This window comes from Battus philenor, unplaced genomic scaffold (genome assembly GCF_028537555.1).
Source record: "Battus philenor isolate CCGP_79_NKW_IND1 unplaced genomic scaffold, ilBatPhil1.0.hap1 SCAF_10, whole genome shotgun sequence".
Classification (NCBI taxonomy): Eukaryota; Metazoa; Arthropoda; class Insecta; order Lepidoptera; family Papilionidae; genus Battus; species Battus philenor.
Window position 1 is genome coordinate 11,759,537 of NW_027181662.1, and position 24,418 is coordinate 11,783,954.

Genomic DNA, 24,418 nt, shown 5'->3' on the forward strand with positions numbered 1-24,418 from the left:
CAATTTAATTACGATATTACTAAGACTACACTCATTTCTGCGCAGGTCCCCATAATTGCTTAATGTTGTATGTTATTTTGTTAGTTCAAAGTATAACTTGTTCTAACTGTGAAAATTATTACCTTTTCCTGTTTTTATATACTCAACTGACCATCAGTCCAAATGCAACGACCAAAACATAAATAAAACTCAAATTATTAAAATAAAAACATTTTATCTTTTCTTATATTTATTTTTATATTTTCTAAAAATATCTATTACTCATCATCTTATTTCATTTTAAATATATAGCTAAGTAACATTTTAAATTGGAGAAGGTAAATAAAAGTTGTTATTATATTTTATATTCAATCTGTCACTGGTGACTAGACTTGCGTGAACTAGCCATAACACATTAGTTATACAAATGATATATATCAAGAGATTCATAAATGAAAATATTATTCAAGTATTCGGCCAACTCTTCTGAACTATATAACATTTAAGCACAAATTACAAGCATTACTATACTTACATATCATTGGATTTCTTTAAAATACTATTTAAATATATGTACATTTATATAATACTAGCTTTTCATAATGTACGCAATAAACAGAGAATTTTTCAACATTAAGACTATCGATAAATTTTATCATCATGTGGCGGCAAACTTATAAAATATGGCGCTGGTGGCGGTGGTGCCAAGTACCGAACTGAACCGGGACCTGATTGTACCTTGTGGGGTAAAGTAGCAGTAGACAAAGAAGCAGGAGGTAAAGTTGCAGCATATCCTGGCCATGCCGGTCCCCAAAGCGGAGCTGCACCAGCACTTCCACTATTGGCTAATGGACCGCCCCGGTATGATGTTGTCGTCATTCTTAGCCGCACCACGCAAATGGCTACAATAAGAATTGCTATAAATGCAACAACTCCCCCTACTATTCCTATAATAAGATTATCGTCGTTACTTGAGGAAGCGATCACCGGCGCTCCTTTTGGTTCTCCTTGCACTTTTGCTCGTTCATGTGATGGCGCTACTGACCATATGATATCAGGTTCTGCTGAGGTTCTATGCACCAGACGTGGTATAGTAGTAGTCATTACACTACTAGATGCCAATGTTCCAGTTGTTCTCTTTTTTGAGTCACAAGTGAGTTCGTCATCGCCAATCTCGACCAACAAAAATCCAGACAAATGATCAGGTGTATGACATCGCACATTTTCTATCCCAACATTAGGAAGCCATCTTCGCAATGCCCTAGCATTACAATCGCAACGTATTGGATTTGTATCTAAACCAAACATTGAGAGATCTGCCCGTCGGTCATCAAGTGCTATCAAAAATTGTGGTTGCAAAGTCAGCAGATGGCTACCAGCAACATCAATCGTTATCTGTGAAGATCTGGGTAAAGGAAACAGTAATGCTGGTGGAAGACTGGTTATCGAGGTATTTCTAAATCTTACGATTATAGACGGAGCCTTCAGTCCTGCGAGTACTCCAGACGAAACAGTTTTTAATCGTTCTCCGCGTAATCCTAAAACTTCTAACCGTGGATGTAATGCAGAAGCAAGTTGATCTGCCCCAATATTTGTATCTTTTACTTCTACGTCTAGTTTTTCTAAAGCAAACAAATATTGTAATGTACCTTGCACATCTAAATAACCCAGCCTTGGATAACCATACGCACGCAGCTCGACAAGATTAGGTAATGACCTAAATGCATTCTTCTCTATTTTTGTACATTTGTCAAAATATCTTATATCTAAAACACGGAGAGAAGAGAGCCCTTCAAAGTTACCATCCACGATCATCTTTATAGGATTGTTAGAAATATTAAGTCTTTGTAGATTTTTAAGTTTTGGCCAAGAAACAGCGAGTGATCTAGAAACATCCTCTATTTGATTGAATGACAAGTCCAATGACTCTAATAACGTTGTTCTAATGAATGTTTTCTCAGATAATTTCGATATATTATTAAGTGATAAATTCAGTTGATGCAAAAATGGCGTTTCTAGCTGCCCAACCGTTTTTATTCCAGTGCCGGCGAGATTTAAATCTCTAACAGTTTTGGGTTCAGTTAAAATGTTGTTTATAGTTTTTTCCGAAAGCGGATTAAATGAAAGATCTAACTTTTTGATGTTTACCATAACGCTATCCTCAACTTGTATTTCCACAATTTCGTTGTGCGAAAGGTCTACAGAGGATATGAAGAAATATTGTTTCTGTAATGCTTTCAAAGGTGGGTGCTCAAATAAATTATTACTTAAAACTATTGACTCCAACATATGCAAGCGTGTTCGGTCAAAAATGGTTTCGGGCAACTCATTCAAAAGATTTCCACCAAGATCTAATTTTTCCAACCTTATTATACCTTCAAACAATCTCTCTCCAAGCCTGTCAATTTTGTTAAATGATAAATCTAAATGTTGTATTTGGGTAGAATTGTGAAACGCCATTTCACTTACTCCTTCAATATCATTTCTAGCTAACAGAACGGTTCTTAACTTCGGAAGTCGGGCGAAGTCTAATTCGTCGACATTTTTTAACGCGTTACCAGATAAATCGACTAATTCTAAATATTGAAGCGTACTAATAAGCTCGGACGGGAAAAAATTAAACTTATTATTCGTAAGGATAATTTCACGTAAGCGCGGATGTATTTTGAACGAAGATGGGAAAAGGTAACTTAATTGATTATCCGAAATATCGATTACTTCCAAACTTGTTCCTGTATTAAAGAACTCCCCCTTAAACGCATTTAGTTGATTACCTTTTAACGATAAATATTGAATAGACATTACGTTCACAAATGCTGGTGTTTTTATACTTACTATGTGATTATATGACAAGTCAAGAACAGTAAGGTTTCTCAGGTTTTTGAAAGTGTTCTCTGATACTTCCTGCAGAAGATTATGCGAAAGATAAATACGTTCCAAACTTGGATTTTTTAAGAACAAATTAACCGGTAGCGCTTTAAGGCCAACATGACTTAGATCGACAACTTTCATAGCTTGATTTTCACCAAAAACGTTTTGTGGCAAAACACTTATATGCGAATTATAACTCATATTTAGATGTACTAAACTAGGTATCGACTGAAATGCGTTTACTGGAATTTCAGAAATTTGATTATCTGAAATATCTAAGTACCACAAGTTAACAAATTTTAGCTCTTCTCCTGTAAATCCTAAAATTCTGTTTTGATTTAACGATAAGAACTCTAGAGACGCCTCTAAACCGTCGAAAACTTCGGCTGATATTGAATTTAGAAGATTTCCTGATAAATCTAAGTGACGTAATGTTTTAAAGTGCTCGAAGGCGCCCGTTGGAAGCTCTCTAATCACGTTGCGGGAAAGAACCAAACTATTGATTCTGTCGGAAACTGCTCTTAAAATATCGCTCGACAGAGCCGTGACTCTGTTAAAACCTAGATGAATAGAAAATAAATTAGGGAGACGTGATAATGCTGTGGCAGGAATCAGAAGTATATTGTTATCTCGCAGAAGTAACGTCTGTAAGCTTGTTAAGCCGTCAAAAGCATCATCTTCAACCTGAAAGAATAAAAAATACATTACACTTTTCTCCATGATTTGAGTCAAAAAATAAAATTAAATTTACACTTTAATTACCCACTTAATCTTACAATAGAAAAACGTTAAATCTAAAACTAAACTGAGCTTATTTAACGTAACTTTTAAATAGATTTTTAGTTTTACCGAATATCCAATAAAACCAGTCAAAGAAAGTTACTTACAGTTCGAAGAGAATTCACACCAACGTCCAAATACTGCAATTCAGTGAGTCCCACGAACGTCCCCGGTGACAGTTTAACGAGGTTATTTCTGCTGAGGTCTAGTACTTTTAATGAGACCAAAGAACTCAAGTGGCTATTGTCAATGTTCTGAAAATATTTTTCAATCAAATATTAACCTTAGATTTTTATTCCATAAGAAAACTTATTAAACATTATCATAAAATTGTATACTATGAATAAAGCCAAACGACCACAAGTAAACAAATATACTTGAAATCATTCCATTTGTTATGCAACTTAAAGTAATTACATACATCAAAATTTTTTGATTCACCAAACGTAATAGATTAACGTTATATTATTAAATGACAAGGAAAATCAACACAAAAATAAATAACTTTCTATGTAATTCAACCGTAAGCTCAGTGAATTTTGTGAATCATAGTGCATATTCAAATGAATGTTTTGAGCAGATAATAATTTGTAGAATCTGTTCCACATACATTAACAATTTACACCTCGTATCTCCGAAGCCGGTCGTTAGGTCGCAGCAATGTATTAAAATCTACAATAGACATCTAAATTATAAATTGAAATACGGGTAATTCTAGTTAAAATAAATTATCGATGGTATGAATAATAGGTTTATTAATGAGTGAAATTTTTTTGTTAATTGCATTAAATGCGAACTGATTTAGTGATTGCTGTTATACTGGAAGTGACCTCTTTTTTGTAGTTAGGATCCTTTTTTCTTGATGACAGGTCACTGGCATTTGATTTCGCAGATTAAAGAGGGACAAAAGCTGACGACGCATAGCCTAAATCTCGTTTTTAGTAACTAACCCCAAGAGCTTCCTCGGGAGCCTCAGTCGTTTAAAATATTTATTATCAGATCAGAAGGACAACTGAGCTCAGTGACCTCTGACCTCAACAAAGGTCACCAAAAGAGGAAATTTGATCCCTATCAAAGCAAATATTTGTATAATTTACAGGACAGATTTTGTCGATGAATATATTATGTATTGTATAAACAATATTTCTCAAATTCTTCATAGTAAACTTTAATTATAATCTATCTGTATTTAAATGCGCTTCATATCTCGTGTACTGCTGATTTTTGGGTGCAATATCGTAAAATCCATTTTTAGTTATTTTTAAAAAGCCAAAAGAATTATTCAAATCGAGTTTGCTTTAAACAGCCCCTAATGGGTGGAGTTTCATAAAATTTTTAGCTGACCTCATTGCGGTAAAATGTAATATTTCTACCAAATTTCAAATCTCTAAGTCTTTTAATTACCGAGGTTTGGTGATGAGTCTGTAAATAAGTTCAACATGGGTGAAATTTTTTTATGTATATTAATTACGCAGATAGTAGTCGGCATGTAAAATCGCACGATTGGTAACAAAGTGTTGAAATAAATTGTGGGGTAAACACATACTTCATTATCACCTAATTATTAAAAGATATTTCGTGATAGTAAACGAGCGAATATTTGTAAGTTTTGTTGGGAAGTATATATAACGCAACAATGACAGCAGAAACAAAGTCATCGCTTAAACCACCGGAACATTTGGATCTCTTAAGACATTCTCCAAAACAGAATTGTTTTTTGTAATCTCTAAGTTTATGATAAAAATGCCAGCAAAACTGACACTGCACCTTTAAAAATTACTGCTGAGACTATCCCGACGTGTATTATACTTAGTATTCAGTGCAAAATAGTAATAGGAAATTATGAAAAGTAATAATTAATGAAATAAGTATGCGTTTATGTCACTAGATAGATAGAAAGACATTGATTTTAGATTACAATAAAACATTGTCTTCGAGCCGAAAAACGTTGGCAGGCTTATGGACTGTATAAACGGATTCAATAAATGAAAATGGTGGTGATTATTTAATTATAATTTTACAAAACTAGTTAACAGTAATAAATTTTTGTAACAATTGATTGACAGAACCGAACAAGCAAAACTGTCAAAGCGTCACGAACTGTCAATATAAAAAGTAACAAAAAATATGTATAAAGAGATTTTAAATGACCCGGTCAGTCGCCAATATTATTGACAGACAAAGAAAGCTACATCACTAATAATTAATTACAATATTTTAGTAGGTGTAATGCCTTATTAATCAGACCCAGACCTCCAGACCGTCACTGTCTGATCAGTAGGAAGAGCTGTGTTAAACCTACGCAGGGTAATAACCCTGACTAACCAATAGGTTATAGGCGTAAAAGTTTAAAAAGGTTGAATTTATAGCTCATTTGTCAGCAAAAAGTTTCACCTATTTCAAATCACTCTCTTTTGAGTGAACACTCTTAAATATGTTACATTATTTTTTTGCTTCCTTCTTTTCAAATGCGACATGCCAATAACTTCTGTCCATACAAAGTCTGCACGCACAAATAGCAAACAATAGCTTTTTCTTACATGGTCAGAGTGTTACATTACAATAATTGACATTTGAGTATTACATTCACCTCTTTAAAGCTATAACATTTATACGAGTACCTATCAACTTGTATACCTCGAAGGTTAAAGCTGATTATTAAATAGATCACTAGACACCACGTGCCGCCACCTGTCTTTCCTATGAAATCTATTTATGTACGATAATAATATTGAAAAATTTTCCGAAAGGAATTACTATACATAAAATGTTAACGTCACTTACCGTAATCATATTACTGGAAAGATTCAGCTGTCGCAACGCGACGAAAGATTTCATAGCAACGGTAGGGAAATCTGTTATGAAGTTTTCCGAGAGATCCAACTTTTCCAAGTTTTCTATGCCCAGGAATACGTCGCTGTTAAACTTTGATAGCCTGTTACGACCGAGATCGAGGACTTGCAAATCTCTTAAACTTACAAAGGCGCCGCCTTCTATCGTTGATATCATATTGCTATGTAGATCTATTACTTCTAGTGAATTTTGTGATATGAACGACGCTTGTCGGATCGAAGCTGAAAATGTGAATATTATTTTAATATACATCCTTATTTTTGAAAATAAATCTCAATTATTTTCCAAAAGCCATAAAATATCTATATTTATAGAATAGTCTTCCCATGACACTGTTACGCTTTAAGTGTTTCTCTGTTAAAGATTACTTCTTCAACATCATTTCACCTGATCTTAATGGCTTGCTGTCTACTTTGGTAGTAGAGTGGTAGATCGCATAAATAAATTACCTCCGTCCCTAGACTGACGTTCACCCATTTGTAACTTATGAAAAAATGAAAAAGAACCCATACTACCCATTTTATAATTAAAGAGTGAAATAGTATAAAAGGTTATAGAACCATATTCCAGCATTATTTATTAGTAATTTTGTTAGTTAGTTTAGTAATTTTTAAAGTCATCATTGCATCCAAACTATGTAACAGTTATCAATGTCAGTGCTTGTCTGTATGATCTTACACTATTAAGGAGTGTAGTTAATATTACTCTAAAATTTAATTCCAATGGCGGACGTAATGGCGTGTATATATGAACCATTAATGTGACTGGTAAGTTTAAATATATATATGTATATGTATACGTATAAGTATGTAGATGTATGTGTATATATATAAACATACTTTAATAATTTTTTTTTTAATTTGTCGACTTCAAAGTTAAAATAGCTTTATTAGACCATTAGAATCATCTATAATTGTCAGCACAAAATTAAATTTATGTTAGTACGTAAGGCGCCGCCAACTGAGAAAAACTAAAGAGGAACTCAATAAATTTGTTAATTTTTTTGACCTTTATATTAGAAAAATTCATATCCAATTTTTTTCATCCTGAACGAAGTCTTAACAAATTCCAGATAAATTTACTACATTACCACAGCAATTTATTGAACTGTCACCAAAATTAAAGTAAATATATGAAATCAAATGAGCGTTATCGGAGTTTTTTAAAGGAAATGAGATAGTACAAAAAATAAATTAAAACTTGAACCATTTAATAAATGCCCACTCCTACTTACCTATTCTATTTTCCCGCAGCGAGAGAACTTTTAATGACTGCGGACCGTTAAGGGAGGATGATGGCAGAGAATTCATATTGTTACGGTCGAGCCGCAAACTCTGAAAATATCTTCATTTTTAATATGCGAATAGTTGGGCCGTACATCGACCTACTTTTCCAGTTACAAATATAACTGCTTAATATCTAAAATTTTTGTAACAAAAATTCCAAAAATTGATAAAAAATATTTCGTTTACTTCATATTTCTTATATTAATAATTAAACGAACCTTTAAAACATCGCATCCAATGAGTAGTCCTTCTTCTAAGCCTCGAATACTGTTACCACTTAAATCCAGTTCTTCAAGAGCCGGCAGGTTATGGAACTCCGTGGTAGAAAAGATGGGATTCAAATTATCTCCGAGCAAATTGTCAGCTAATGCCAATTTAGTGATATTCCCACGCACTCCAGAAAGCAATCGATCAGGGAGACGTCGTAAGCTATTGTGCGAGAAATCGAGTTCTTTAAGAGGTAAACCATACGAAGAAAATATCTGAAAAAATGATAATGACACAGTTGAAAAAAGTAGCATTATCGTAGTTTAATTACACTAGAAACATTGTGTAAAAGCAGTCAAGATGACTACATTGTAAAACAACTTATGAAAACAATTAATGCGTAAAAAATTGATTAAAATTGATTTTTAATATTTTAATAATATTTATCGACCTATAACTTGCAATTGATACAACAAATTATTTACACTTTAAAAGGTGTGTCATTATGTCTTTACCTAATTAAGAAACATAAAGATAAAATTCATTTTTTCAACATTGGAACTTATAACAGAACTTTTATTGATCGTCAACTTTTTTAGCTGTTTTTTTTTTCATTTCCGATGCTACGCTGCTTCGCAAGGTATAATCGAGGGGAAAAATCGAAAAGAAGCTCCATAACAACACATCTTTAAAACTAATGTTTAATAATATTGATTTATAGATACACATTTCAAATAAATCTATATCTGTGTAAAAAGCGTATATCTGTGTAAATAAAAATAAAACAATCGAGCCTCATTATTGCCAAGGAAACTTGTCATTCTTTATTCGTTTATTATGTAATATGGCTTTTCAGTCAATTTGTTTGTAATCCTTGTTCTAAATTTTTCTTCTAATTTTTTTTGTAATTGAAATAACAAGGCTGTCAAAATTACTTCATTACACAGTCTTATGATAAGACGAACTAAAATTTTTATTATTTTTTTATCAATTATGTAAAAGTTTTACTGCAGTATTTGTAAAGATTTTCTCTTTGATATAAAATGCGCCTTCGAGTCTATAAACAAACCAAATTTAATGTCCGGAATTAAAACTTCGAGGAGCTCTCAACTTCCAGCATAAGCATGATTGCTAACTTTTAATCCGGTATAGCACAAGGAAATACTTTTAAAGTTTTAAACTAACGTAAAGTGCCCCAGGGACAACAAAATTTTAAAGTAGCTTTGCAATGCTTTTAAAATTTGTAATATCCATATTTTACAACGTTCGAACCCAGTTACCTTTCGTGAGCAAAATTAAATAATAAACAATGAAAAAATATTTCTAGTTCGACTCACATATATTATTAACCAAACCTATAAATACATTAAAAAAGTTTTAACTAAAACATGATCATCATCATTACAGCCATAAGATGTTCACTGATACATAGGCTTCCCCCATAGATTTCCAAAAGGACCAGTTGGAAGCAGTCTGCGTTTATTAAAATATCGATCTTAAAGTCTATCAAAATGAGTATTAAACATGTTTGTACTCTAAATAAATTCCAAGCAATGCTATAACTAACGTTTAATATTTTTCAGAAGTAAATTTACTTGTAAAGAAAACTTTTTATGTTGCTGTTTTGTGTACTGTGTAGATTGTCTGTATTTCTTTGCTTGCAAGTACGACATTCGTATTCCATACGAGTGACATTTCAATTCTATTTTTAAGCTGTTTGCTTTTTTTATGTTGCTACTTTGGTACTTGTTTAGAGAATTAAATAAATACTCATTATTAACTTAGAAATTGCATTTGTATTTCATATAGTTTTTAATATGTTTGCAGTTTTGTAAACGGGATAATTTTTAATTTTAAAAAATTGTGGTGTACAATAACGAGTTCTCCGGTGTAACATTTATGCACATGGATGCACGTCCTGCGGTCGCGAGAGAGATCACGCCTCGTGACCAAAGCACGTGCTGCCGCACCGGAAAAAAAGTTAACGTTTAGCACGAAAAAATACATTTAAAACTTTATTTAACATTCCTTAATTCTTTTAATTAAAAAGTTTCGTTTTAATTCGAAGTTATACATTAACGTATCTAAAATAACGCTCATCGTCATCATTATTGTTTCACCACCGGTGGACTTCTCCCAACCATCTTCACAACGTCGACTGGCCAAATTATTAGTGGCCTTCCTACAGTGCTCTTGCTGATCCATGTTCTCCACTTTAGAAACTTAGATCCGAAGATCCCACTTTGATAAAAACTAGAATGAATCAAAGCCCTCCAATATCATCAACTTTCATCTTAAAGCGACAAGGGTTTCAAGCGCATCCTGATCTGAGAAGTGCCCACGATAAACTAAGACGGATTTTTTTATTATGGTCACTTTATTACAGTTAAAACATTAATTAAAATGGAGTTAAGATTTACCATCGTTATCTTGGGCACCCTCGTAATGCCGTGGTGAAACTCATTCAAGTGACAGCGCAAGTCGAGGTCTCCCTTCGGGTGACCGTGTTAGCCCTCAAGGGCCTTTCACACAACTGTGCGCAACAATTAATTACTTCACGGAGGATACGTTATAATCTCCAAAGAGCTTGGTGGCTCTCCCGAACCGTTGAAATTCATAATAAACTTTGCGATCATTCCCGAGGGAGCCTTGAGCCGAGATACTATGAAGATAATCAAGGGCCTTTCTGTAAATGATAAGTGATATACAGCCTTTTTCGTGACCACAAAAACTATGACTAGTTTTTCAGTGAAGAAAACATAATAACCCATCCTCCTTCAGCCCAACCATTCTTTTTGTATTTCGTGTAAACATTTAATTAATATAATTTATAAATTAACATTCTTGTTGATCCTTTCAATTTAAAGGTGTTTAATTTAAATAGTAGAGCCTCATAGATCTAACAGTGCTAAACAAGACATGGAGATTCTCGGGATTTCTCAATTAGATCTAATTATGAAGAAAAAGATCAGTAGACGAACAGAAGATAAACGGATAGCCCAGAGGCATGAGAAGTTGACCTGGCCGATGGAGCCTTAAGGTTCTGGAGAATCGACAAGCGCACTGTTGGACAATGTTGACAGACGACCTTCCTATAGTTACTAAAAGATGCTGGACACAGGTGGCTACCAACCAGTCTTATTGGAAATCTATGTTGGATACTTTTATTCAGTAGTGGTCGTCCTACGACTAAAATTGTATTATATTTGTTTACAATTATTACGTTAAATGAACGTTTACTAGGTATTCTACTTATATTGAATATTATTCTATTCTCAGTTCAGTTACATTCGCACTAATATACAGTAGCATAATCTTATTAATTGTTTCGATGCGAACAATTTCCAAAGCCGAACACTGTTTTCCACTTCTCAATGCGGAGTTAACAGAACATGAATCGCGTGCGCGCTTTGTAAATAGAAAACGGAATTTATTACAGATGATTATAGGCATTGAAATATTAATCAGTCTATGAAATTCCTATTCTCCATTCATATATCACTTCCCACCGGGAACGTATATAACGATGAGAATGCGGAAAAAACATTATATATGTATATGTTGCCAATGTGGACACTCGGGGATAAATAAATCTTAATGTCAAAAAATTATTTGAACCTTTATTTACGCTGTCGTCTGATGTTGAATATATTTGAATTTGAATTTGGATAAAATTTGCACATTTTTATGATGAATTATAATATTTAACGATGTGTATGATAAAATGTTTTTTCGTAACAGGAAAATGTGCCGTTAATTTAAATGTATTGTTCATAATACATAGCATGGATTTATTTGATTACATTAATTACATTTGTGCGTAGAAGATCAATAATATCTCGAATTAAAAATATTAACATATGTCTGTATAATCTGTTCCATCGGTATTTTTTTATGATAAACATTCAAAAGCATTTTAAGAATCGATTCAAATTTGCAAAAATTTGTTATTTTAACCAGATTTCGTAAATATTGTATCCTAATTAGTTATCCTAATAGCGATGAAACTTACACCTTAGTAAACATGAACTAAAATTTATTATCAAGACAATTTTTTCGTTTACCTGCGTTGGCAGCGATTGCTGTCCAGCCCACCGTTGACTAAACGAGGCTATCGGTGCCCCATATGGCAGTGGTGGGAAGTCACCAGCAAACACCACTTTATCGCAGTTCATCAGGATGCCGAGTTGCAACGCGCGATCCACCTGCACCTTGCAGCGGCAGGGATATCGCAGGTCATCGTTTAGTTCCGAACACGGGACCCAGTTCTGCTGCCCCATGCCGTGTGTCACCATTAATAGTAGAATTAACTTCCACATTTTTATTCTGGAAATAATGAATAGTTTTATTAGAAAAGAATGGCTTAGATTTGTTACTAAAATTCTAACTAAACAAAAACGTTTCTTTCAGGTACTAGATCTTTTAATCAAAAATCAATAGATGCTTATTGATTTACTTCTTCCGCAACGTTCATGACAGCATAAAAATATTGTCACATTTTTTACTATTTTTGAGGCAATGGTGTAGACCTTTATCTTCTAAATAAAGGATCTAAGTTTAGAATACAGCCTCCTACACGTCGGTCCAAGCGATTAACCGCTAATAACACCAATTCAAACGAGTCGTATGCAATCATGATAGTGACCGATTTTAAAAGGCGGCCACGGTAAGTCTCCAATAACCAGCTTAATAGCCCGAATCGTCTTATATCTCAAAATAACAAAATGTTAACGAGAAGTTGGATCAGATTTTGTATTATAAAACCATGGAACACGTAACACGAAACAGAGACAATATGAGAGTTTACCATCAAACGAATGCAAATCTCATTTCTTAAATCATCATCATAATCTACATTTTAGCAGTGAGGCGTCCACTGCTTGAGATAGACCTTCCCCATAAATTTCCATTAGGACCGAATAAAAGCGACCTGTATCTTTCGACAACGTTAACAGTCTTAATCTTAAAAAAAAAACCATTTGAGAACCGTTATCAAATTAGTTTTGTTTTCTTTGTAAGAAAAAAATTGACAATGACAGTAATCAGTTATCATTATCACAGTTGTAAATTATTATATAAACTATTTCCCTTTGCAAGACCTCGTTTAAATAACATTACGTTATCAAGCAAATTCTGTCTCCAAGAAGTTTTCAAAACAACTTAATAGATTTTTACCACTTAGTGTAAATATATTCAATAATATACAATTTTGAATTTTGAAAGTTGGAACATTATAATACTATTATAGCCGAATATCTCCCTCTGTCAGATTTCAGCTCAAGGATATACTAAAATATCACAAAAAATTGCATCAATTATTATATATTATCGACTAATGTAACACTATTACAGCATTAAATTCTATATTAAATCATATCGATGTCTACTCATGTTGTGGACTAGTTATAATCGGTCAATATTAGCTTACACCAGGTGCGTCTCTGCGATAATAGAGAGTGAAAGTGTAAATAATAATTTCAAGAAAGTTGTGAAAGCGAAGAATATTCTTTAAGCAAATGAATGGGCCTCTGTCATTATATTGTTAAGCGTCTTACGTCACAACGATGTTAAAAATATTGTATAATATTCTATAGAAAATTCATATATAATATTATGAGCAAATATGGAGAGGGCTTTACTCGGGATTTCTCTACCAGGTATGAGAAGATTGGTGAAGGAATGAAAGCCATGCATGCCACATAACACGCAGAACATATTTCCGTTGCGGCTTTAAGGTTCTGCAGTAAAATCTACGGACCTGTAAGCACAGCGTAGGACCTCCATTCACAAGTTGGACCTTGTTAAGTTCCCACCTAAGACACTGGATATAGGTCACTTCCAACCGATACCATAGAAAATCCATGGAAGAGGCCAATGACCAGCTCTGGGCGCCTTTTCAGCCGTAAAATAATGAAGATGACTGTATCTTTACGGTAACATAAGCAGGATTTATATTTTTTTTATCTAACCTTTTTAAAACCCACAATTAAGATCAATAAATTTATTAATTACACCACCGAAATATTTTTTAGAAAATTCCTGAATACGACCGTTCATCGTGTAATTTTGTCTCAAAATTTACTTGTCAAAGTTAGTTTATCTTGTATATTATTTTAGTACACGAACCAAGCGCAGATACGGCACTTACCCTCCGTGAGGAGGCCTTCATCCCAACTTTCCGAATATTACAAGGCTAAAAAATACAAACCATGTTATATTAAGTTACATCGATTTGAAGTAAAGGTTTGAAATAAATTATGTATAGTTTATAATATTTTTTCATGGTTGTATATATAATACATGTATTACTTATGCTTAATAAAGCACGGGAGACACGGATGTAACGTTTGGAGGAAGATCATGAATGATATCTAGTTATACATTATACAGAGTGATTGGTTATTGACGTAAAAGCTTTACTGCCTAATAAAATTGGAAGAATATTGTGTAAAATCATGTTTACTATCATATAAATCATATCATTTCACCATAAATTTCTGTGAACATGTGCCGTTAAATAAGCAAAATAAAAAGTGTGTACATCAAAATATTCTATTTTTAAAATCTGCTACGAAAATGAGACACTGTTAGAGATGTTTTCATTACCAGCCAATTTAATTTTAACTTGATCTCAAATATCAGTTGGCAGCAAATTCAAAGTATAATAGTCTTATTTTAATATTTGAAAAATTATTGAATAATGTTATTCATTATAACTTATTAGTTAACAAGGCAGCAAGCTGAGACCGTTAAACTGCGTAAACTGCGTCATTATCCGCATAAGCGTTATTTACTGCTCGCTCTAACGTACGATAATGAACCCGCTGCTCAAATCGTTAATGCTTTTATGATCACTCTTACTGAATGTAATGCAGACCATTAAACAGATTATCCACACATAATATCAAAATCGTTGTTAATGGAATATTACTATTTCGTTTTTTTTTTATTAAACGGCAAAAGTGCTAATTAAATATACATGTCACAAATGTAATATACAGGGTGTCTGGGAATGAGTGAATCCTGGAGCACAGTAGTAAAGGGCTCAGAAAAAAAATTAAGAATTCAATCAATGTCCAAAATAAGAAGAAAAACAAACAAAACGTATTTGTTTACACGTTTTTATTGAAGTTACTATAAAAAAGCGTTTTTCGTATTATGTTACTTCTCAAAATTCATTTAGTTTTTTACACATTTTTTGCATTTTTAGACATTTTTTACATCAAAGGAAATTTTTATCAGACTTAATATTATCTCAAACTGATATATTTTTTCTTAAAAAATGCAATAGGTTCCCTTACAATTTATAGCATTTCTATTAAGAATGTCTATAAGGAACAAGATAACACCAAAAAGGCAACAAATTTTATTAATTAGCAGGTGCGGTATACATAAAAGTACAATTAAGTCATTAAAAATGTTTTTAAGAAACTTCATATGTTGGAAAGCTCATTGAAATTTTTCTAATATAATTTTACTTCCAACGGCGCTGGTAGATGGCACTAGTAGTCGATAGGCTATTACTACCGTTTGACACGAATAGTTGTATAAAGGGCACCGCTTGGCTAAATAGGTAATTTATTAATAAATGAAAATCAACAAAGACCCGATACCTATAATTCAATAATAGCAATCTATCGAACCGGAGCTCGGGGACGGACATACCCGAAGCAGAATGCTGAACGTATTTCGAGTCCACGCCGTCCATGTGTTAGACTAAGCGGCTATCCCTTAGAAAAACATCTAACATAGTTTCTGTAAAGAAAATTATGCTAAGCACCTTCTTTACTCTCTCAACGTGTATTGACAGTAGTCTTGTCTGATTAGAGGTACTAACACGCAGATCTAATACGAATTGAGATAGATAATGCAATTATAGAACGCTGGAAGTATTATAGTGCTACTGAAACCACTGTACCGTTTCTTAGGTATTAACGTGAGACGGGGGGGGGGGGAGTATCAGCCGCTCCATTCCATCAGTCCGCCGTCAACGCTCTCATCGGCAGCGCTCATGCTACATTTTCCCCGGCCTCCACCTCGCTTTCCTAAAGCGCGGTACATCAGTTTCGTTAGCACTATAATACGATGTTATATTAGCTTGCTACATCCGCAACTTAAAATCAGCGCATATTATGCGTGTGGGTGAGAACAATTAACCTTATTCAAACCGGCTAAACTGGATTTTAAAAGAATTTAGTCCTGAGTATTTGCGCCGCTGGGCACTCAAGCAGCACATGAAAGGATGTTTATTCCTTTGACATACACATGCTTGATGTAAGAAACTAAGTAATGTTTCACAAGCACACAAAACACAGGTATTTAAAAATACCATCATATACACAATAGAGTAATTACTACACGAAAAAAAATCCTAAATATTTTCCTTGTACATTTTTTCTTCATAAAATAGCATAGTTCTTTATTGTGTCTTAACGAAGATATGAAAAAAATTAAAAGACCAAATGAGCTGAACCGTTTTTGAGTTTTGCGATTACAAACACTTTATTTTCGTTTATGTAATTAATAGGTAAACATATGCTTTAGGCAACTGGTAAATAATTCGAATTAAAATCAACATGCATAGTATTTTTACTCGTTATCTCTTTATATAAAATTTATTTCAAAATAACTTTTTTAAGCCACAGACTATTTTATTACGTATTTTAATTTACTACACAAAATGTTCTTATAATTCAAAATAATAATAACATTATATATATAAATGGAACAAAATAACTGAGAAACATTTACCTTTAAACTGCTTAAAATTTGACCGTTTTTTCGTTTTTTTTTTATTGTACCAAATAATTGAAAAAGTACTTTCTTCTAATGTATTTTTTAGAAATGTATTCTAATCTTTCCAAACATCTCTGTAGCGATGTTTAAATGATGGAGATATTGCGTTCGGGACTAATGGCTTCAAAAGAATTTTGGCCGGTAAGCAACAAATATGACGTAAGTTATATATGTTACGTATCTCCTTTATTTAATAATTTAATTTCTTGCTTCACTTAACAACACCAGCAAAAGCCTTTGTCATTTCCGGTCTCACGATTTCGGGAGCAATAGCCTCGATACGCTCTCCATTATTATTTTGATTCAATTAACCTCTTATTATGGTTGCCGTTGTTAATGTCTTCTTTTTACGTTATGCCCAAATTCTTGAAGACAAAAGGTACAATTTTTTTATTAACATTTTCAGGGTCGTTTTAATATAAAGGTACTTAACGAGAAATTTTATTTAAATTTTTCAAATAAGTTACTTGACTTGTATTAAGTGTAAATTAGTTGGACAATTTTTATTTAAAGTCCTTTATAATTACAATGAATGAGATGAAAAAAATATAACTTAACTCCATTATACCAGGGACAGGTTTTTTTTTCCTTTTTTATTTATATTGTAATCAGAGTAACTCAAGAATCAGCATGTTATGTACTGCACTGTTACTGTTTTGTTTCCTTACTGAAAATAGACGTACGTTTATCATCATTATCATTTCAATCATAGTTTAATGCCATAAATTTCTTAAAGGACTTTATAATACCATGCGGTATGCATCTTCTGACAATCTTAACGAGATCGTCTTTCCATCTTATGGAATCCAAGCTGCGCTAGTCACACTATGTGGCCTGTCCACTACTACTGCAACTTATCAAACCACTGTGCTATGTCGGTATCTTACGGTCGTCTACAGGCCTCCTCATTCCTGAATAGATCTCGTACCCTCTACAGCCACGTTGAGCTACTGTGACGTTTCACCGCCGAATATTTAATAAAGTTATATTTAAAACAGTTTTAATAAATGGAGATAACGGGACATAAAATTGTATGATAATTTAAACATCTAGTTCTCTTTTAAAAATTGTCTGTCGGCAAATTTTGGAGTTTCTGGTATCTCGAGTGTCTTACTCGCGCTATAATGAGTTGGATTCTAGAGATACGCGTATTAATTTCGATCCCGGTTAATTTATGAAGATTATGATAAAAAATATAATTGTGCTTCATAATATAAACCATTGATACGAACATAGTATGTAAATGATATATATATGATACGACCTATCCATAAGGGTTCGAAAGATGATAAAGTTATCATAAGATAACGACGGCTCAAATCGAACCACATCGGCAAGCCCACAATAAAGTCGAAAAGCCACAAAGCTGCTACTTGCAGGATTACGGTGAAAATCGCTTTTGCGCTGCCATATAGAACCCATCAGTAGCTGATATAGCACAATAAATTTGGACATTGAAGTGGCAGTAGATAGAACACCACAAACAGTTGGAAGCCGAGGTTCAAGGTTCTGGACAGGAGACATTCACCTACAAGTGAATATCTGACACTCGATGTAGGTTGCTGCCTTTTGAGTTTTTCCAAAAGAAATCTATCGTTTGATAAAGTTATCAAGTTTGTACAAGTTGACACCATATAATATCATTAAAATTGCAAAGTAAATATCTACATCATTCCTTCTGCAATAAAATAACGTAAGATGTTTCGCATAAATGCGCTCTATCGCTCTTGGAATGTCTCCGTGCTAATGAACTCTACATACGTGATCATCAAACGCTAGCTGCATAGTAGAACCGCATTCAACTTCCTGCCGTCGTTTGTACAACTCGACTATTTTCGATACCCATTCACGATGCGAACGCAAAAGAACCTTCGTGAGCCATCATAATGAGTGTTCAGCGCATCCGCACTCAGATGTTACGAACGCTTCCATTTTGCAATTTTCATACGATAGCTGTTTTCATTTTCATTGTAGGCTCGCTCAACCGTAAATTAAATGTACTGCAAAATGTGATGTCATTCGTAATACGCATTAAAAAATATGTGATATGTTATCACTACTTATTTCATCAATATTCTTAGATATTGCTTAATAATATCTCTGATCTGAAGATCAAAAGAAATACATAACTTGATTAAGGATCATGGAAAAACGAAATTAATGAAAGGAAACTTAATTATGTTTACTAAACTTAGTAAACTGTTCCCCCGATTCTTTTTTAAAACAGTAACTATTTATTTAAAATGCAACAAACTAATTAGTAATATAAAATAAGCAAAATTTTTATATAATGAATAAACTAAAAAAAAATAATAAATAAAAAATACCTTTTTTTTAATAAATTTGTAAGCGAAGTACGAGGTCAAAAAGAACAGTTAAAAAATTTGCATGAAAAACGAAATTCCGTAATTTGGTAATAAAGGAAATCTTGATACCAATTTTTTTTGTTTTATTGCAAAAAACACTTTAATAAAATATAACAATGTAATAAATAAAAAAAAGTTTGATACTCTCACATAACAACAAATTTTATTGCTTTTAGTAGCAGAGCAGCCACAGTTATGAAGCAAAAAAATAAAGTAAAAATAAATACTATAGGAAATGCAAAATTCTAATTAAAAAAAAACATGTTTTAATACCGGATACCAGAATTTATTAATTATTTCAGCGCCATAAATGCACCTTTAAAACCTGCTCAATTTTCTTCATGTTTTATAACCTTTAACCCGTTCGGAGCGCTAAGTACGGGTACGCTTCAGTAATTTCTGTGAAAGGAAAATTTAATGCCAGGAAATTAGAACCTTCCGGTTATATCTCCATGTTGAATAGGAAGGCGTGGAATAGAAATGTGTGTAGTGACATAGAAAAACACCAAGTGCATTGAAAGTGATTTCCAATATCACGCAGACTCGATAGTGAAATAGTGTGATTTCTTTTGAGAGATATATTTCTAGGGACACTTTATTTACATATGAGTACAACGATGTTAAAGGTCTGTTGAGACACAAGCTTTCTACTCGAATCAATACAGACTTACTTATATTAAAACATAACTCGGACTTTATGTAAAAATTAGTAAATACTACAACCCGGCATTTGATTAGGCACATTTGAAACAAGAGCGAGATAATCGGTTCAGTTTTGTAAAACGTTATCTTTATCTGGGGCAATTATCTAGCAGAGTATTGGCCGATTACAACGCTCGACAAAATGAAATCCAGCCCATGTTTTGCTGTGAGTTCTACAACCAACCTTCTATGAATAGAGAGTGCAAACGTGATTTAAATAAAAAAAACATACCGATAGCAAAATTTACGTGCGTTACTACAATATGGAGAGCAATATAAACGCATTATTTATTAACCATATACAGGTGATAGGTTAAAGGTGTAAAAGCGTTAAAGGGGTATGTATACTTTATTTGTCGGCAAAAAACATTAAAGATCTTATACACTACTATTTCCAATCACTCTGTATAGAGTGATCAAACCAAAAAAATATTTTTTCGACTGGTTGCGACAGGCAGACAGGGACAGCTAGTAAACAAAAATTCATTTTAATATGTAGTTATTAAAATTTTGAAAACGCTTTTTCTATAGTATTATTACGTTATTTTTGGATACGGTGTACCATACGTTAAATGAAATCAAATGAGCTAAATGTAAAATATATTCACCCATATGTTTGGATGGTGTGCTTTTGGATCCATAATCTTTACATTGGTTGTAAATTTAGATATAACTAAGCGATTTTTAGATTTTAGTGTATTCATAAAATATTATTAGATCAATGTTCAACACAGAAATTTTACTACAATTTGACGCTGAAACATCTAATAATGCTAAAAATAGTGTCGTTAAAATTTATGATACATAGTAAAACCGATAATAAAGCGACATCATTTTAAAGAACCAATTTCACGTTCGAGCTCCTCCTCTAAAATTAGCTTTCAATGTACAGAATCTACTGACATAAAAATCTATTTGTGGTAGCATATAACCTAAAGATTAACTTCTATGTCGACTAACACAAAAAAATAATTTCTTTTACTAGAATTATAGCAATAGATAATAATAGATTTATAAGGAAATTACCGTGCAATGGTACTGTTTATGTTACCATATAGTGGCATCAAATAGCACTAATTTTGGAAAATTACATATTTTTGTATAAATGCAGTGTGCAATTAATTATTTTAATATGAAAATGAGAATATTAACTATAAGTAAAAAAAAATATTTTATAATTCGTAAAATTGTAATTCAAAGTGTAATGTAAATACAAATAATGTACACAAAATATAGTATTAAAAACTAACAATTTTTTTTACTTCTGTATTACAAATAATGATTGTTAATATGCTTTTGAATACTGACACAGTTTTAACCTTTTGATTTGCAGGCGGTCCTTTCCCAAAGAGATAACATATTTCAATATTGAGAACTTTAGAAGGTTAATAATAAAAATTTGTTTGTTATATGTAAAAGCCTCAAAATCGATTTTTAAATTACTGTTACAACAGTAAGACATAACATACTTTATGTAGCATATTACTAGAATATATAACATGTAAAATAAATATAAAAAATTAGATAAGATTTCTTTTATACATGTGTTACATTATTTATATTACCACCAGGTTTCAACTTTTTTTTAAATTATGAATTATCAGTCGGTAGAATAATATTTTTTCATTATTTAACAGTGATCCATTAAATGTATGAACACGAGTAAGACTCAACCATTTCGGCTAATTTTACTTTGTATATTTTTAAGAAATGAAGAAGGTCCTTATGAAGGGAAAAAATGTGACAAAAAGTAGTAAAACAACTCTTTAATTTTTCCATATAAGAGTCGTTAATTCAACCCATGGGTGCCTACTGCTAGGTATAGGCCTCCCCCAAAGATAACTAAAGAGAAATATAACATAATTGCCACGCTTGGCAGGCGAGTAAGCAATCGCAGTGTCATTTCATAGTACACAAAGGTCGCTGCTGGCCATCCTCTGAAATCTTATTTGTGATCCTATTTAATTAATGCCCAAAGTGTAGTCAGTCGTCTACCGCTGGGATACTACTGTTCATACAAGAGAAAATGCTAACTATCTTACTCTCAGATTTTTTACTTCAATACACTACATACTTACATACAAATATTTTGAACTAGCATAAAATACCGTGATAAATGTGCAAAAAACGATACAATGACATTCACATTATTAGGTGTTGACTGCTGTGCATAATAGAAAACTTTTTGTTGCAGATATTAGTAGTTAGTATTAAGAGATTAAATAAATAAATAAAGTGCTTCAAAATTAGTGTTTTTACCTTTTTTATTATACTAGTCATGACTGTAACTTTTGCCACGAAGTTATGGTATCTAGTAATATAATATAAATCGCGTTGCAACAAAAAATGTCAGAAATTAATATCTCTCTCAGCTCACGAGGTCATTTCTGTACACGATATAAAACCACAGCTTCACTATGAGCCAATGTCTTGATAAACACGTAGGAACCGTTACGTGCAACGGTGTACGTGCGTCCACATTTTACATTATTATTTTAACATCGCCATTGAAATCAAATAACATACGACTTCAATTGTCGTAACCCCCTTTTAATTTTAAATTTAAATAATATCGTATCCAAATTATAAGATATGTCTCACATCGTTGGTGAAATGAGAAAAAATTAAATCAAATAAAAGTATAAAAGTTCATTGTGATCTATATTTAACTTTGAAGTTAAAAACTATACAAAGAATATTAAAAAAAAAAACAACAAATATACGTAAGTTGTCAACACTTGATAAAAAAATTTAATAATTAATAAATAAGAAATAATTTTAGATTTGTCAGTTAAGTTACTATTTATGTTAATCTAAATAAAAAACTTTATAAAATACAAGTAACTAATAAACGATTATTAAATGAATCTTAAAAAAGAGTACTTTATTACAAATTTGTAAATATACTAACTGTCCCAAATATCACAAAAATATGGTTTACATGGGAATAAAAGAAACTTTAACCGTAGTAGTTTACTTAAACCTAAGAATATATATACATTTGTGTAAATATATATATATATATATATATATATATACATATGAGCTTTATGAACTTTAACAATATATATGCGTGTATGTATATATATATATATATATATATACACATATATAATTTTCATATTAACATAAAATGCAAAATTTATTTTGCATTTTGTACGAAGTTTTACTTAAGAATGTATGACGGAAGACTCACTTTAAATAAACGAACTTTGTTTATTTACCCTTTTCTCTAACAGTCGGTTAGCCAAAATTAATATCGCTTATTTCTAGAATATGTTTAAGCTGGGTGTCAAAAGACTACATTAAATTTGGGACACGACTGGCCAATCAATTCTGGTAGTAAAAAATATGAAAAGATAGTAAAAATAATTGATTTCAATATATATATAAATGCGAATTGTGAATATGCCTTGTTTTACTAAATTTTCATTAAGATATTTATTACATGAAAAACCGTTTTATTTTAAGAATATAACAACCTCATTAAACCTTTTAACTCTGTAAACAATCAACCTGTATATCGCAAGTACTAGTATAATTTGTATTGTGTGTAATTTAATATCCAGGTAATGAAATTATAAACATGCTAACTAGATACGTATATATATATTATATTAATTATGAATCTATCAATTGTCTCTAATAGCCTTCAAACTTCATTATAACCATTGTTTTAATTTTATTTCATTCCATGATTTTAAAAGCAACCGTAAAAAAAAACAACAGAGTATTTTTTAAATAACAGATAGCCATGATATGTCAATGCAAGTAACCTAAAAATGAACTCGTCAATTTGATTTGTTTTAAAAATCTACAGATTTGTTTTTATTATTTTTGACAGTTGAGTAAAAAATTTGATTTAAAATCTTGATGTCATTGAGCCTGGTACCAGATTTTTATTCTCATTACGGTATCGTTTAATTATTAAAATCAAGTTAACTTTCGCTTTATTTCTCTTATTCTTTATAAAGCAAAAAATACAAAGATAAAAAAGTGAACATTGCGATAACACGTAGCCAAATATATTGACATTTATATCATGGATACGACTTGAGTGCGTGACAAGAAACTTGGCAATATGCCAAGGTTGTAACCAAGTATGGTAAGACTTTTTTGAGCTAAGTGCGTACGAAAGACAATAAATATTTCATTGAAAAACCATTACTTTTTCAACACTGCTATATAACCACTATATTTAACTTAATGTTAGCAATTCAAGGATCTTTCTAGGTAGAAAAAGGTTTAATCTATGGAAAAAATATAACTCTTCCATGCAACGAATCACCGAATCAGGAATGGGGAGATCCGTAGACGTACGAAAGTTATATATATATAACTATATAGTTCATATTAACTATAGCTTTTATATATATAGTATATATGTATATATATACATAAATAGCCCAGCAGATTGATAAGTTGAAGGAGCAATTGGTAAGTCATATAGCGCCAAAAATTGTTACTGTTGTGGCAAAATGCGGGAGTAGAGACCACAACCCAGCAAACACAGCGTGTGACGTCCACACACGAGAAGACAGACAACCTTATTAATAATAACGTCCTAAGATGCAGTGT

The 24,418-nt window shown here is 32.0% G+C and overlaps 1 protein-coding gene across 1 annotated transcript in view; it reads right to left on the reverse strand.

Annotated features, from left to right (window-relative positions):
• Nucleotides 1-301: 301 nt before the first annotated feature.
• The window catches only part of LOC137927501 (chaoptin), a 67,006-nt gene continuing 42,889 nt past the window's right edge, over nt 302-24,418 (reverse strand). Inside the window, exons 2-7 of the mRNA XM_068771313.1 lie at nt 12,041-12,302; nt 7,988-8,251; nt 7,718-7,817; nt 6,415-6,704; nt 3,738-3,884; nt 302-3,534 (exon numbers count right to left, since the gene is read on the reverse strand). Coding sequence (XP_068627414.1) covers nt 619-3,534; nt 3,738-3,884; nt 6,415-6,704; nt 7,718-7,817; nt 7,988-8,251; nt 12,041-12,295 — 3,972 coding nt within the window. The 5' untranslated portion in view covers nt 12,296-12,302 and the 3' untranslated portion in view covers nt 302-618. The remainder of the gene's footprint in view (nt 3,535-3,737; nt 3,885-6,414; nt 6,705-7,717; nt 7,818-7,987; nt 8,252-12,040; nt 12,303-24,418) is intronic.